The following is a 14,175-nucleotide window of genomic DNA, read 5'->3' on the forward strand; positions in this document are numbered from 1 at the left end:
AGTGGGAATCTGACAAGAACGGGCGGGTTTGCTCGGTGGAAGTTATCTGGCGGCATGAGTCGTTAAAAGTGATATCAGTATACGCCCCCAACGAAGCGTCGGATCGAAAATTTTTTTTCGACAATCTCCGGCAATATTTGGACACGCCGGTCAAAACAATTGTTGCGGGGGACTTTAACTGCGTTTTAAATGCACAGGACTGTTCGCGCGGCTTACAATCAGACTCAAGCCTTGCGGAACTCAGGAAATTATTACGCGACTTTGATCTCGTCGATGTAACCGACGGGTGTAAAGGCCCTCTTCCTGGATACACGCACTGGCAAGGCGATTGTCACGCACGACTAGACCGGGTATATATGTCCAGTGAGCTTGCAAGTTCGGTCACTGCATACAAGGTGTCCCCAGTAGCCTTTTCTGACCACGCAATGGTCACGATGCGAATAGGAAAGGCGGACCGGCGAACGAGAAAGCCGCTCTGGTGGAGCTCTTGGAAACAACGAAAGTCTTCTTGACGACGAGAATCTGTCCTCTCAGATAAGAAATATTTTATCAGAAGCAACTGCGGAAGGGAAAGTTGACGCGGTAGTGTGGGAAGAGGTCAAGGAAAGAATTAAACTGCTCTGTCTCGAACACGGACAAACACAGGCAAAAAAAGGGCGCGAAACAAAGTATGTGCTAGTACAAGCCCTTGAAATGCTAATTGCTGAAGAAAACGAAACCCCTGGAGTCTTCAGGGAAGATATACGTGATTGCAAAGAGCGTTTGCTTCACCTAATGGAAAGCGAATACAAAGGCGCAATGATCAGATGCCGACTCCGAGCACAAGAAAGGGAGGAAGATCCTTGCAAAATTTTTAAAACCATAGAAAGAACGCGAGCGCAGCGTAGCAGGATAGACGCACTCAGTGTCGACGACAAAGTGTTAACAGAACAAGAAGACATTGAGAAGGAACTCGTAAGAGTTTTCCAACAACTATTTACTAGGAAAGACGAGGCGGCAGACAACCCGCTGGATGAGTGGTTCAAAGAGCTCCCAAAGATCCCCTCAAGTGTAAGGAAACGCATAAACAAAAAGATCACGATAGCTGAAATCGAGAGGGCTATAAAAGAGCTTCCAACGCGAAAATCCCCCGGGGTGAATGGTCTAGGCTCAGCCTTCTATAAAAAGTTCGCTGATATTTTAGCTCCTATGCTATGTGACGTGTTTGCTGACATCCTTCAAAGAAATTTACTTCCACCTTCTATGCGACAGGCACTAACGGTCCTTATTAAAAAGAAAAACACGAACTCCGACTCTCTCACATCGAGCAATTTAAGGCCAATCAGTCTCCTCACCACTGATTACAAACTACTGGCGAGAATACTAGCAAAACGCTTGGAGATGGGTCTTAAGTTTGTTGTAGGTGACCACCAGGCCTATGGCTTTAAAGAGAGGTCCATCACCTCCAACGTTCACACTATGCGTATACTTACCGAAACCGCTGAAGCGACAGGCTTATCCGCAGCAGTGCTACAAATTGATTTAAGTAAAGCCTTCGACAGGGTTTCGCATTCTTTTCTGTTCAGTGTACTCGAGGCCTCTGGTGTCGGGAGAACTATAGCCAAATATATTAAGCTGTGCTATAAAGATATATCCACGCGATTATTGATCAATGGAATAGTAACTGAAAAGATAGCAGTGCAAGCCTCTGTTAGACAAGGCTGCCCGCTCTCGCCAATACTTTTCTCACTTTATCTTGAGCCTGTGTGTAGAAAGATTATTAACGATAATAGAATTCAGGGAGTCTCCCTTGCCAGAAATGCAACGAAAATATTAGCATACGCAGATGACGTTACTGTTGTCGCTGCATCTAGACATGAGGTTGTCCTCGCCGTGCAACACCTCCTTGATTTTTGTGAAGTGTCTGGGGCTGAAATGAATCACGAGAAATCTACAGGCGCGTGGCTAGGAAATTTTGACGTAAAGCCAGAGCGTTTTATAAATATTACCTGGAGTTTAAGTATCCAAAACTACCTTGGTGTTAGTCTAGAACCTCACTGCTTAAGTACTGGCAAGGGAGGAATTCATCTCAACAGTTTGAGGGCCAAAGTGCTGGACTGGCGCGGCCGAAACCTTTCTATGCTAAACCGTGCCTTTGTTTGCAACTCCGTTTTTTTCCCTACCGTATGGTATGCGGCTCAGGTTGTGCCGTGTCATGTAAGCGAAGTCCATAAGATGCATCGTTTTTGTGCTACCTTCGTCTGGAATTCTAGTTTTGAACGCATGAGACGCGCAAACATTTTTATCAGTCAAGCCAAAGGAGGTTTCGGAGTCGTGAATCTCGAGATCAAGCTAAAAGTTCAAAGGTTTTTATTTTTTCGTGACCAGCGTAACTCGGTCATAGTAAGATCATTCGTAAAACTTGGCGGACGTTTTTTAGCCCCCTGGCTTGTTGTAACCCTGGAAGGAGCGACGTCAAGTGCAGTACTGAGGTTCTATAAAGAAATCGCTGATGCCATTAAATTTTTTGAAGCGCGCTTCTCTAGGCAATACCTGAGCAAAGTGAAAAGAAAAGCGCTATATTGGGACACCATAGACACTGTCTTTCCACCGCCACTTTATCGCTCCTTCCAAGGGACCAGTGAGAAATCCACAGTCTTTAAGCGCCTCCGAAATTATCCCGTCCGAAAAGCTGCAATGGACTTCTTTATTTGCTTTCACACCGAAGTACTGCCAGTGAAGACGTGGCAGGAGAAAAAAGGATTTTTTGTTCCGTGGAATTTGAACTGCGCACTGTGTCCAACGCCAGAGACTCTGCAGCATGTCTTCATCTTTTGCCCAAATGCAGAACTGTTCTGGGCGGACTTACGCTCTAAACTGAAAGTTGATTTGTACATGGACTGGCACAGTGCAAAATACCTCGAATTCGGCACTGGCCCCGACAGTAAATGTTATGAAGTACTTGCTTTGCTCGGGTTGCATGCATTATGGAAATCCCGCACAGATCACCTCTTGATTCTTGAAGGAGGCAAGCCGGCGTGGCGCCACTTTGAGGAAAGCTTCATGATTACGACCAGCCTCGTTGAGGCAGCGAAAAGCTGTGAATTAGATGGATCCATGGTCTGATTTGGCAGCGCGTCTCAAAGCGCCAAGGTCACTTCGAAGCCAGAGGTGATGGGTGCTGTTTTGTCAAACTGGAACGCTGAGCACTCCCTACGTCAATATGCGTTTTTAACCATGTACATAGTGCCCATTTTATGTAAATAAAAAAAAAAAAAAAAAAAAAAGCCTAATGGTTATCGCGCCTGCCTCCCACGCGAAAAGCTAGGGTTCGAATCCTGGGAGTGACGTGTCTTTTGTTTATTCCTGTAACTTAGTGTTCTGGAGAATTCGAGAATCATGTTGCTTGTTCCAGGCCCGAATGTTCTACTTGTAATCGGCGTCGAAGTTTCTACGCCGATTATTCCAGAAGACCACGCATGTACATAAGGGGCTCCGCGTGGCGAGCCGCAGTCAGTTTTCGCCCCAGCGTTCGTCTCCGCTGCTACGCCGACTTCGACGCCCGCGACGCTCTTTTATTATCTTTTGTACCTTTTTATTTTTGGCACAAGTTCGCCACATTAAACGTTTATTCCTTCCTGTTTATTTCTGGTTTATTGGTCACTACCCGTGACATTTTGGTGGAGGTGCGGGGTACCGCATGCCCGTGCAGCGTTCCCCTCCCAGGGTCCGCAGTGCGAGCCCGATTCCAAGCCCGGTGAGAAGACCACTCAACGCGGAACCTGAAACTCGGACCAGTCGCCGTACCCAAGGTCTACACCCGGAATACGGACTTCTGCCACCCCGGACCAGGCAGCCAACGAGGCCGACGATGGACAACCAGTCGTCGCAGAACCCGTCCACCGTCGCCGTCGTATACCTTCCCGTCGCACCCCGGACTCCGACGCCATTCCAATCTTCGACGAAGACGTCGAAGATTGGCTGCAACATTACGATCGAGTTGCTCGCCATAACACATGGACTCCGGAGCAGTGCCTTCAGAACGTCTACGCACCTTTTTCGAGAACCACGAAGCGTCGATTTCGTCGTGGGAAGAATTCCAGGCCGAGCTGCGACGCACCTTTGCCAACCAGCACCGACGACAGCGTGCCGAAGAACTCCTGCGAGCGAGAACCCAAGGGCCGACCGAAAGCGTCACGAGCTTCGTCGAAGACGTTCTCCACATGATGAATCGGGCCGACCCAAACGCTCCCGAAGAGAAAAAGCTCCGGGTCTTGATGCGCGGCGTCAAGGAAAACATTTTCGGAGGCCTTGTTCGGAGCCCGCCTACCACCGTCGAAGGTTTCATCACAGAAGCCACCAACATCGAACGTGCCCTTCAAGCACGCGCCGCCCACTATCACCGAGTCCCCGGCGTCGCTGACTTTTCATCTTCCGGCTACAACCCCACGGACATCCGCGAGATAATCCGGGACGTCGTGCGGGAGGAAATAAGGAAGCTGCTACCTGCTGCCACAAGCCCGGCTACGCCCTCAGTCACTGAAATTGTCCGGGAAGAACTTCAGCAGGCGCTGCAGCCAGAAGTTCTCGCCAGCGCCGCTCCTGAACCACCGAAGCTGAGCTTCGCCGCAGCTACCTGACGACCACCGCCCCCTGCTCACCCGTATACGGCGCCACCTCGACGTGAACCTGTAGCGCCGCAGTATTCACGACGCCATGAAGATCGGGCGTACGTCCGCCTAGAACAAGCTGCTCCACGAAAGACCGACGTGTGGAGAACGGCCGATCGACGCCCGTTGTGTTACCACTGCGGTGAAGCGGGCCACATTTACCGTCGATGCCCCTACCGACAACTGGGGCTCCGCGGGTTCTACCCGAACGACCCGCGCCCAAGGTACGACGAACGCCCTCGTGACATCGAGGAGTACCTCCGACGTTCGCCATCTTCAACGCCGCTCCGCCGTGAGTCCCGCTCACCGTCGCCCAGACGTGCAGCGTCTCCAGCGCCACGACCCCGCCGAGAGAGCCTGTCGCCCTTGCGTCGCCGGGAAAACTAAGTGCGGCAACGCCAGGAGGTGGCGTTGCCGAAGACGACCGAAGTAAAGAGCCTCCAAGAACGCCGGAGCACTCCCACTCTCTCGACGCTACGCATCACAACGACGTCTTTGCATCGGTGTCCAACAACCTAAGCATCATTATCGACGGCCACGACGCATCGGCACTCGTGGACACCGGAGCAGACTACTCAGTATTGAGTGGGAGGCTCTCTCGCCGCTTGCGAAAAGTGACAACGCCGTGGGAAGGCCCTCAAATACGAACCGCCGGTGGGCACCTCATCACACCAGTCGGGCGATGCACTTCTCGCGTCGAGATCCACGGTGAGACGTGCCCTGTGAAGTTCGTCGTTCTGCAGGACTGTTCGAGAGACGTTATCCTCGGAATGGACTTCCTCGGCGAGTATGGCGCCGTCATCGACCTCAGAGCAAACCGGCTAACTCTGCGAAAACCTGTTTCACTACCGAAGGAACCGAAAGCGACGTCATCCGCGGTCCGAGTCCTCGCAAGTCACGTAAACTTACCGCCGCGGTCGAGTGTTTTCGTACCTGTCGGGATCACCGAAGCTTTCTGCGGCGAAGTTCTGCTCGAGCCTCCAGATGCTTCTAGGAAGAGGAATAGGCGTCGCAAGAGGGGTAGCTGAACTTCAGGATGGCCGCACTGTGATCCTCATGGCGAACTTCCGAAACGAAGCGCAATACCTCACGAAAGGGGCAGCCGTTGGCCACGTCGAGGAACTCCGAAACTCCGCGGAAATCGCCGCCATTGCTGACGAATCCTCGCCACCTCAGCAAGACAGTACGTCGCCAGCGCAGCTCGACATTGACCCTAAGCTTCCGGACCCGAAACGACGTCAGCTGTTTAACCTTCTCGCCGAATACCGCGACTGCTTTGCGACGTCGTCGAAGGTGCGCCAAACCGCCGTTGCGAAGCACCGCATCGTTACCGAGGACGACGCGCGCCCTGTGCACCGATCTCCATACAGAGTCTCCGTCAAAGAAAGGCAGGTGATCCAGGAGCAAGTTGAAGAGATGCTGAACGACGACATAATTCAACCCTCAAGCAGTCCTTGGGCCTCCCCAGTCGTACTGGTTAAGAAGAAAGACGGGACGCTTAGGTTCTGCGTGGACTACCGGCAGCTGAACGCAGTGACGAAGAAAGACATCTATCCACTCCCCCGCATCGACGACACGTTAGACCGGCTGCGCCATTCTCGATACTTTTCATCGATGGACCTGAAGAGCGGCTACTGGCAGATCGAAGTCGACGAACGGGACCGAGAGAAGACAGCCTTCGTCACACCGGATGGGCTGTACGAGTTTAAGGTGATGCCCTTCGGACTATGCACGGCGCCAGCAACTTTCCAGCGTGTCATGGACACCGTACTGGCAGGACTGAAGTGGCAGAGCTGCCTCGTCTACCTCGACGACGTCGTAGTGTTTTCCGGCGACGTCGACGAGCACTTGCGACGACTCCGAGCTGTTCTCCAAGCCATGCGGACCGCCGGACTCACCCTCAAGCCGTCAAAGTGTCGGTTCGCCTATGACGAACTGAAGTTCCTAGGTCACGTGGTAAGTAACGAAGGCATTCGTCCAGACCCAGAGAAGACTCGCGCCGTCGCAGCATTTCCAGTGCCAAGAGACAAGAAGGCCGTGCGAAGGTTCCTTGGGCTATGTGCCTACTATCGGCGCTTCGTTCGAGATTTCGCAAGGATCTCCGCACCGCTCACAAGCCTCACGAAGGACGCCGAGAAGTTCGAATGGGCCGAGGAGCAGCAGCATGCATTCGACGAGCTGAAGCGACGACTGCAGGCGCCTCCTGTTCTTGGACATTTCGACCAGGATGCGGAAACCGAGATTCACACGGACGCAAGTAACGCAGGACTTGGCGCGGTACTGGTTCAAGTACAAGAAGGCAAGGAGCGAGTCATCGCCTACGCAAGTCGGACATTGTCCAAGGCGGAGCGAAATTTCTCCACGACTGAAAAAGAATGCCTTGCGGTCGTCTGGGCGATCACGAAGTTTCGTCCGTACTTATACGGAAGCCCGTTCCGCGTAGTCACGGACCACCATTCGCTCTGCTGGCTTGCGAACATCAAGGAACCGTCAGGACGCCTTGCGCGATGGAGTCTCCGACTACAAGAGTTCAACATGACCGTAGTCTACAAGTCAGGCCGCACGCACAGCGACGCCGACTGCCTGTCCGGAGCTCCCGTCGAAACACCTTCCGACAGCAGCGACGACGATGACGACGAGTGTTTTCTAGGCGCAGTGAACAGCGACGACATGGCCCGACGACAACGAAACGATCCTGAGCTGCGCGCACTAATAGAGCACCTAGAAGGGCGTGGGAGCGCAATACCACGTGTTTTCTCACGAGCCCCGCCGACCTTCGCCATTAGACAAGGAGTTCTCTACAAAGAGAACTTCGGCAACAACAACTCGACGTGGCTGCTGGTAATCCCGACCGACCTTCGAGAGGCGATCTTTCAAGCCTGCCACGACGACCCGACGTCCGGACACCTTGGTTACAGCCGGACACTGGCCCGTATTCGTGAAAAGTATTACTGGCCCAAGCTCCCCAAGACCGTTCACTTATACACACGATCATGCCATGAATGCCAGCGACGAAAGAAACCTCCAACGAAGCCGGCCGGACTCTTGCAGTCAATTCCTCCGCCAACGGCACCCTTCCAGCAGATCGGAATGGATCTACTTGGCCCTTTTCCGCCGTCGACGTCGGGAAATCGCTGGATCATCGTCGCCACAGATTATCTCACGCGGTACGCCGAAACGAAAGCCCTTCCTTCCGGAACTGCTGTGGAAGTTGCCAAGTTTTTTATTGAATCCATCGTCCTCCGGCACGGCGCTCCCGAAGTCCTGATCTCAGATCGTGGATCCTCGTTCATGGCCCAGCTGACACAAGAAGTCCTTCGTCTCAGCCACACCAGCCATCGTCGCACCACGGCGTACCACCCTCAGAGCAACGGGCTGACGGAAAGACTCAACAAGACCATCGCCGACATGATTTCCATGTACGTCGACGTGGAGCACAAGACATGGGACGAGGTGTTGCCGTATGTCACCTTTGCCTACAATACGGCCGTGCAAGAAACCACCGGGGTTACACCCTTTCGACTGGTTCATGGTCGCAAAGTGACCACAATGCTGGCCGCAATGTTACCCCACGAACCGGCTGTCGACGGAAGCGACGACGCCCAGGTGGTTGCCCAACGGGCAGAAGAAGTCCGTCAGCTCGCCAGACTCCGGATTCAAGCCCAACAACGTATCGACACTGACCGCTACAACCTTCGTCGCCGGGACGTCCACTTACAGCCCGGAGACAGGATGTGGGTGTGGACACCGATCCGCCGCCGTGGTCTCAGCGAGAAACTCCTGAAGCGCTACTTTGGACCCTACAAAGTGCTTCGTCGACTCGGTGATCTGAACTACGAGGTGATGCCCGATGGAACACTGACTTCATCACGCCGCCCTCCACGACCAGAAGTCGTCCACGTCGTGCGCATGAAGCCGTACTACGCTCGATAGGACAGTGGACCTTACGTATTCCAAATGACTCTTTAGTTTACCGTTCTTTTTGTTTGCTTTGTTTTGTTTTGTGCTGCATCGGGGCGATGCACTTTTTAAAGGGGGGAGTAATGCCGCGCGCGCTGGCCAAGTAGGCAGCGCGCGTGGCCTAATGGTTATCGCGCCTGCCTCCCACGCGAAAAGCTAGGGTTCGAATCCTGGGAGCGACGTGTCTTTTGTTTATTCCTGTAACTTAGTGTTCTGGAGAATTCGAGAATAATGTTGCTTGTTCCAGGCCCGAATGTTCTACGCGTCTAAGTTTCTACGCCGATTATTCCAGAAGACCACGCATGTACAGTCGGGAGCAAAAGTTTGCGGGGCACGGGAGCGCGTGCCGAAATGCATCGCCGCGCCGTCCGACGGCGCTCCACCGCATTAAGGAGACGCGCTTTGCACATGCGCGTCTTCCGTGCTCGCAATCATGTCTCTTTCGCTCATTTCTTTTCGACGCACTCCTGATAACAGGAGTCGGCGCCAGGGGCGCGAGTAAGCGCTCCGCTGGTTGTCATGCTGTGCGTCTGCTTCAGCCGCCTCAGCCACCGCGCTTTGTCACGGAGGTCGCGTAAGGGGAAGAGGGGGGGGGGGGGGGGGGGGCGTAACCAGGCGTTTCGTCACCCAGCGCGGCTGCTGAGGCAGCTGAAGAGGACGCGAGGCATGACAGCCAGCAAAACGGCAACTTGCGCCCCTGGCGCCGACTCCGGTTATCAGAAGTGAGTCGGACAGAAACGAGCGAAAGAGACATGACTGCCAGCACGAAGGGCGCGCATGCGCAAAGCGCGGCTTTTTAGTGCGGCGGAGCGCCGTTGCACGGCGCGGCGATGCATTTCGGCACGCGCTCCCGTGCCCCGCAAACTTTTGCTCCCGACTGTACATAAGGGGCTCCGCGTGGCGAGCCGCAGTCAGTTTTCGCCCCAGCGTTCGTCTCCACTGCTACGCCGACTTCGACGCCCGCGACGCTCTTTTATTATCTTTTGTACCTTTTTATTTTTGGCACAAGTTCGCCACATTAAACGTTTATTCCTTCCTGTTTATTTCTTGTTTATTGGTCACTACCCGTGACAGTATGATGCATAAGCAGTGTGACCACGGGTTAAAAAAACTATATCTTTTGAATGAAGAAAAAGAGTCGTTAAACTGACGCAGCTATCTTTAGCTACTTTGATTATTTCGAAACCCTCAAGCGACTCGCGTGCTGTTTTATGAATTTCCTCCAAATTATTTGAAGATTTTAAAAATTTATTTAAGTATCAATATGGCTCAAATATCGTTATAATGAAGCATCGCTTATGGATGGTGAACCAAACATTTATATTAGGTGGTGCACGATTTTTCCACGAGACAGCAGCAGCAAGTGTGCGTGAGCACACACAAATAAATTAATGTCATGATCCACCATAGATGACAGCGAAACGGCTGGGCTTCGGGAAAAACGATGATGGAGAGAGGCTTTTCATCTTCACAGTAACGTCTAATGAAAAAGGTAAGCGATTAATTTGTCTAACAAGCACGTAACTTTTACTTGTGGAGATCGAACTAATGTCTTTATTATCTCTTTCCACGGAGCCCATACATTTCACACTCATGTTAAACTGCAGGATCTTCACGTCAAACGCTTTTCTGGTTTAAACACGCAAGAAAGGTGGGAAGAAAAAATGAAGGCACCACTCCACGCTGTGAAGGTAAGCTGTGGTATCATTTGCAGTGATTGCTTACTCCACTATAAGCCCTTTTTTATGGCAAACACCACCAGGAGGTGCTCAAGTTGTTGATGTCCCAGAGAAGTTCCGCTTTATAAAAAGAATGAACAAAGACCACCTTAACACCGCTGCTTGAAATGCAGGTGGAACACTTAACCACCTATTCTACAGGTGAGCACCAAAATAACGAAGCATTAATCGCGAGATCTCTCGCAATGCTTTGAGTACTCTTGTAAACCAACTTGCCTCCTCCAATATGTAATATTGTACAGCCGAAGGCCCTCGTTATCTGCAACATTGTAGTCCGTGCAACATATATGCTTTCTAGCACTGGTGACATAAGCAAGCTCAATAGGCTTGCAAAGACGCGGTTCGACCATAAGTCGCCTGGGACTCAAGAGGCAGTTCATGTTTCGTAAAATATTGAACTCCCAATCATAATCATAAAATTTTCGCCAGGATCCGGGTAGCGTCCGAGTCGCCCCAATCGTACACATGGAAACACAGCCCCCGATTTCCGACGCCGCGACGAAAATCTCAGGAAACCGCTAGGTCTCCTGGGATTTTTCGAAAAGTCTCCTACTTTTAGCGTGAAGTAATCTCATAGTATACTATGCGGCAGAGAGAAATATCCCATGTAATATTACTTCTTTTAAAGGCACAACATTTATAGGTTCAGTCTTTGCGCTTTCATGTCATCATTTACTTAGACAACAACACAAACAAATGTAGTTGTCTGGGGGCTATCGCAAAAGGCAATGAAAATGCCTTACTAGGCAACAGCATCCTCCCCTACCCTGCAACATCACTATAATTGGCAAACAAACAAACAAAAAAACATTCATAGGTATGGCACATTACAAAAAACAAATTGCATTGCTTTTCGGGGATTCGTTGGGTAAAAAAGTAATGTTATATAACACGTTGTAGTAATCTATTGTCATAAAAAATGCAAATAGATTAATGGTGGTATGGTAAGTCTTCTTGGTATATTTTGCTTGTATTACCTTATCCTGATAAGGTTATGCGATCGTTTTTTTTAATTGCCTGCCCTCACACACAAGCAGCTTCATAAAACAACCCTTACGATATAAAGAGAATAAACCTGCAAAAAACCTATTGTTATTATTATTCCGCTGAGTACTGCGTGTAATGCTGCAACAGACTGTGGTTTCAGGCGGACGTGAGAAGAGACTGAGATAAGCCAAAAAGCCGATTCGTGTTTTTTTTTTTATTGTTTTTTCTAGGAACGTGCATCACGTAAGCCCCCATATAGTACATAAACGCAACGCGATTCCTAGCTGAAAATGTTTTTTCCTCGCTAGCGCTATCGCTCAAAAATGGCGTCGTGAAGCCAGAAAACAGAAGCTGGCTGCAGAGAGAAAAGCGCGCCAGCCTTTCACGGCGTCGGGTGTAAGCACCTTGTGGTGTTATCAAGTGGCGCAGAGGCGGTTGGGGAGGGCGGGGTTGGGGTGTCTGTTGTCACGGGTGAAACGGGTGAAGCTGGTAGGTATGTCGTTGTTTTCTTTCATAAAAAAGATGGCTTGGAAAGCTCGAGAGTGCGGTGCCCCCATGGCCTCACTTAAATCTGCCCCTCGACCGGCTTCTTGGCTCAAAAGCGATACCGAGCAACCAGTGAGAGACGCTAGGCAAAAATAGGGAGTTTTAGAATAACGCACGCTAAAGTTTTGCGTACGCAAAGAATAGCGCCGTCGCCACTGCGCATGCTCCGAACGCAAACCAGATTTTGCGCTTTGCGTACGCAATTTTAGCGTGCGCTATTTCTCGGAAATAGCGTGCGTACGCAAAGAGTCCTCGCGCTTCTCCAAGGAGGATTGGTGATGAGAAGTTGGCTAAAGCCAAGACGAGCAGAGTTAAAAAATGGCGGCTTCCAGGATTATGTCGGCGGCTGCTTTGGCGGCGTCGTAAGTGCGACGTCGGCGGCATCCTCGCGACTGCGATTTTCAATGCGGGACGACATTGTACGCGGTTTGGCAACGACCCCCGGCAACTTGATGCTTGCGACGCGTGAACATTTCTCGGCCAAGGTACGATGTGCGAAGGCCAGTACACGAGGCCTCTCTTGCCGAGGCGATGCAAGCGGACACGACCTGACAACCGCTCGCGTCGCATTCTCATGTTTAAACAAATCTAAAATAGTACTCTGAACCAAAAAACTTGTTTTTTTCTAAAGTTACAGCATTTCGTGTGTGAAATAAAAATTGTGACTTTGTGTTGGTGGCGTCGCAAGCGCGAGCTGCTCGGGCTTTTGCGTCGAGGCGGAGAAACGCTATTCTAAAACTCTCTTGCGTCGCGTGCGCTAATACAAGCGCTAAATTTAGCGCTAGCGTGCGCTAAAATTTCGTACGTTATTCTAAAACTCCCTAATGTTACTCTACCGTTCACAAGGGCTCTACAAAAAAGAAGCCCCCGTAAAGGACACAGTACAGACCTACTATAACCACTCAAACCATCGAAGGCTGCACGCCCGCTATCTTTTGTTGTCGGCCATGTTAGAATTACGCTTCTTGCTTAAAAGCTGAGTTAGCAATGCCTCAGTCTTTCGTTGCTGAGCCACCAAATAGGCCTTGGCCTGTAACAGACGGCGCTCCTCCGAAAGCAACCTTTCGCTCAGTTCTTTGTCGCGCGGATCCCCAGTTTTCAGATTCATATTCAAGACGATTTGCTTGCGACCCAAACCGCGCATAATTAACGCTATTCCGGCTGAATCGTCGGCGGTCTTCCAACCGTTCCTCATGCTTTCGTACGAAGCGATTGGGAATGGAGGATCGAGTGATCCCTTGCCGCCTGCCTTTGCATCCCGAGAGTTCGTGTCGCCTGCTTGCTGTTTGACGGCACCGGGCTTCTCTTCGATATCCCCGTTCATGGAGTCGTCGGACAAAACAAAACAACTGTAGGCTCCATCAAAGGCGTCATTTTGAATAGTGTCGGCGTCGTCAGCCCCTAAAGCTGGAGTAGGAGGCGGACTAAGCTTGCTTTCTTTGGCCCCTTGGTCACTGAACGGCCAAGCAGAAGTCTCTGGTTTGTTCGAGCCCCCGGGATGCTGGACGTGGACGGGACTCCGCCGAACCTCCGAAGCCCGATTGTCGACTAGGTTGCCTGCGCCGCTCTCTTTGGTACTTTCTGTCCTGAAAGAAAAAAAATCACGAAGTCAGAATAAAAGACAATATCAGGGTTATGCCAACGTTATTAGATCAACATAGTTACGAAACTGCCCACAGATGCTGCTTCCGCGAGCAGCACCTCTCCATCCCCAACGGTCCGCTTACCGTCGTTCGACGCGCCACCATTGCTTAGGGGATGGCTGCTATGGTAACTGCATGTTACACAGGTTTTGGAGAACAGCGTCTAGATGGCGCTTCACCGCAGCGCCTCAGAGAAATATTGTTGGGAAACGCAGCCTCTATATCTTTGGGAAACGCAGCCTCTATATCTGGGGTCTCAATCTCATTGGAGTTATTGAGCCAAATTTCTGACTCCCGAAAGGTAAAGGGCCAACGTGTGTGTATGTGTGTGTGTGGGGGGGGGGGGGGGGGGGGGGTAATTCTTGAGGAAAGAAGAATAGCCCTGAAGGTTCACCTTGCGTAGCAGCTTTGTCTGCGAGAGATAATAAATTACTGTCTTCGTACTCTGTGCTGCTTGCGAGCTCGCCAATTTGCGAGTGGAATATTTAGCTTTGAACAGTTCATGTGACTCTTTTTGATAAATATATGATGGGGCAAAAAAAAATGGCGCTGTTCCGAGAACGGGCAACCATTTTTCAATTGATCAAGAGGATATACCGTCGTTAGCCTGTCATTCACCTCACTCGGAAACTAATCAAATTCAACGTCATA

The 14,175-nt window shown here is 51.1% G+C and overlaps 1 protein-coding gene across 3 annotated transcripts in view; it reads right to left on the bottom strand.

Moving 5' to 3' along the window:
- Nucleotides 1–9,688: 9,688 nt before the first annotated feature.
- LOC8052435 overlaps nucleotides 9,689–14,175 on the bottom strand; it is a 72,569-nt gene continuing 68,082 nt past the window's right edge. For all 3 annotated transcript variants that reach the window (XM_040219326.3, XM_040504168.2, XM_040504167.2), the window contains one exon: nucleotides 9,689–13,467. In XM_040219326.3, the coding sequence (XP_040075260.1) occupies nucleotides 12,810–13,467 (658 nt within the window). In that variant the 3' untranslated portion in view covers nucleotides 9,689–12,809. The remainder of the gene's footprint in view (nucleotides 13,468–14,175) is intronic.

This window comes from Ixodes scapularis, unplaced genomic scaffold, assembly GCF_016920785.2.
Source record: "Ixodes scapularis isolate PalLabHiFi unplaced genomic scaffold, ASM1692078v2 PGA_scaffold12__126_contigs__length_90152505, whole genome shotgun sequence".
Taxonomy (NCBI): Eukaryota; Metazoa; Arthropoda; class Arachnida; order Ixodida; family Ixodidae; genus Ixodes; species Ixodes scapularis.